The sequence below is a fragment of the Psammomys obesus genome, unplaced genomic scaffold (genome assembly GCF_907164565.1).
Source record: "Psammomys obesus unplaced genomic scaffold, mPsaObe1.curated_primary_1811, whole genome shotgun sequence".
NCBI lineage: Eukaryota > Metazoa > Chordata > Mammalia > Rodentia > Muridae > Psammomys > Psammomys obesus.
Window position 1 is genome coordinate 625 of NW_026589415.1, and position 943 is coordinate 1567.

Genomic DNA, 943 nt, shown 5'->3' on the forward strand with positions numbered 1-943 from the left:
GTGCACAAAAATACACACACGCACTAGAAGCCAAAGCCTTATGGTGAAGATTTCTTAAACAGCAACATAAACTCATGTGGAATTTCTACATGAGTACAGCTGACCTCTGTACACCTTAGTCATGGTCAGGGACCTTTAAAACTCCTGGGGGGGGGGGGGGGCAGCCTTGCCAGGCCACAGAGGAAGACAGTGCAGTCAGTCCTGATGAGACCTGATAGGCTATGGTTAGATGGAGGGGGAGGATGGGATTGGGAGGAGACGAGGGAGGGAGCCACAACGGGGATACAAACTGAGTAAACTGCAATGACAAGAATAAATAAAAACGAAATCCTTTAACCATGCAGAAACCTGGAGCCAGAAGATGAGTGAAAAGCACTTGGAGTCGCACGCCTTCCAAAGCTCTCTGCGCCTCCATCGCCCAGTAAAAGGTGACGCTGGTGTAGAAACCCGCGTTCCGGAAAACCCTGCTCATACCCAGAAGGCCAACCGGGGAGAGGGCGGCGGGCAGAAGGCTGCGGGTGGCCCACCTGGTCCTCAACGGCCTCCTGCCCGACGCCTGAGGCGGCTCCGCCCCTCTCCTCAGGGCGGACTCCGCCCTGCGGCTGACAGGGCCTTCCTGGGAGGAGGGGGACGATGCTCGATGCTCGGGCTCGGAAGCGCTCCGGGCGCTCCTCTGGCTCACAGGCCAACCGAGCCCCGCCGGCCCCACCCTCGGCGTCGCCGGCCGCCCTGCCGGGCCCTCCCTCAACGGCTTCGGGCGGCCGAGTCAGTTTCTCCCTCAGCCTAGTCCCAGGTAAGAGGCTCAGAGCTGGTGTGTTCTGAACCGGAACAACGAAACCAAGACCAGACCTCCGCTTTTCACTGTGCCTGCGCAGGCGATACCTGCTCGTTTTTGTTTTTTGTTTTTGTTTTTTTTGTTTTGTTTTGTTTTTGTTGTTTTTGT

The 943-nt window shown here is 56.9% G+C and overlaps 1 protein-coding gene across 1 annotated transcript; it reads right to left on the reverse strand.

Annotated features, from left to right (window-relative positions):
- Positions 1-337: 337 nt before the first annotated feature.
- On the reverse strand, positions 338-640 carry LOC129674984 (uncharacterized; the record flags this gene model as incomplete). The annotated part of the gene is given in 1 exon segment (XM_055605037.1): positions 338-640. A coding segment is annotated over 1 exon segment (303 nt), but the record flags the coding sequence as incomplete, so codon positions are not given.
- Between the last annotated feature and the right edge of the window lie 303 nt (positions 641-943).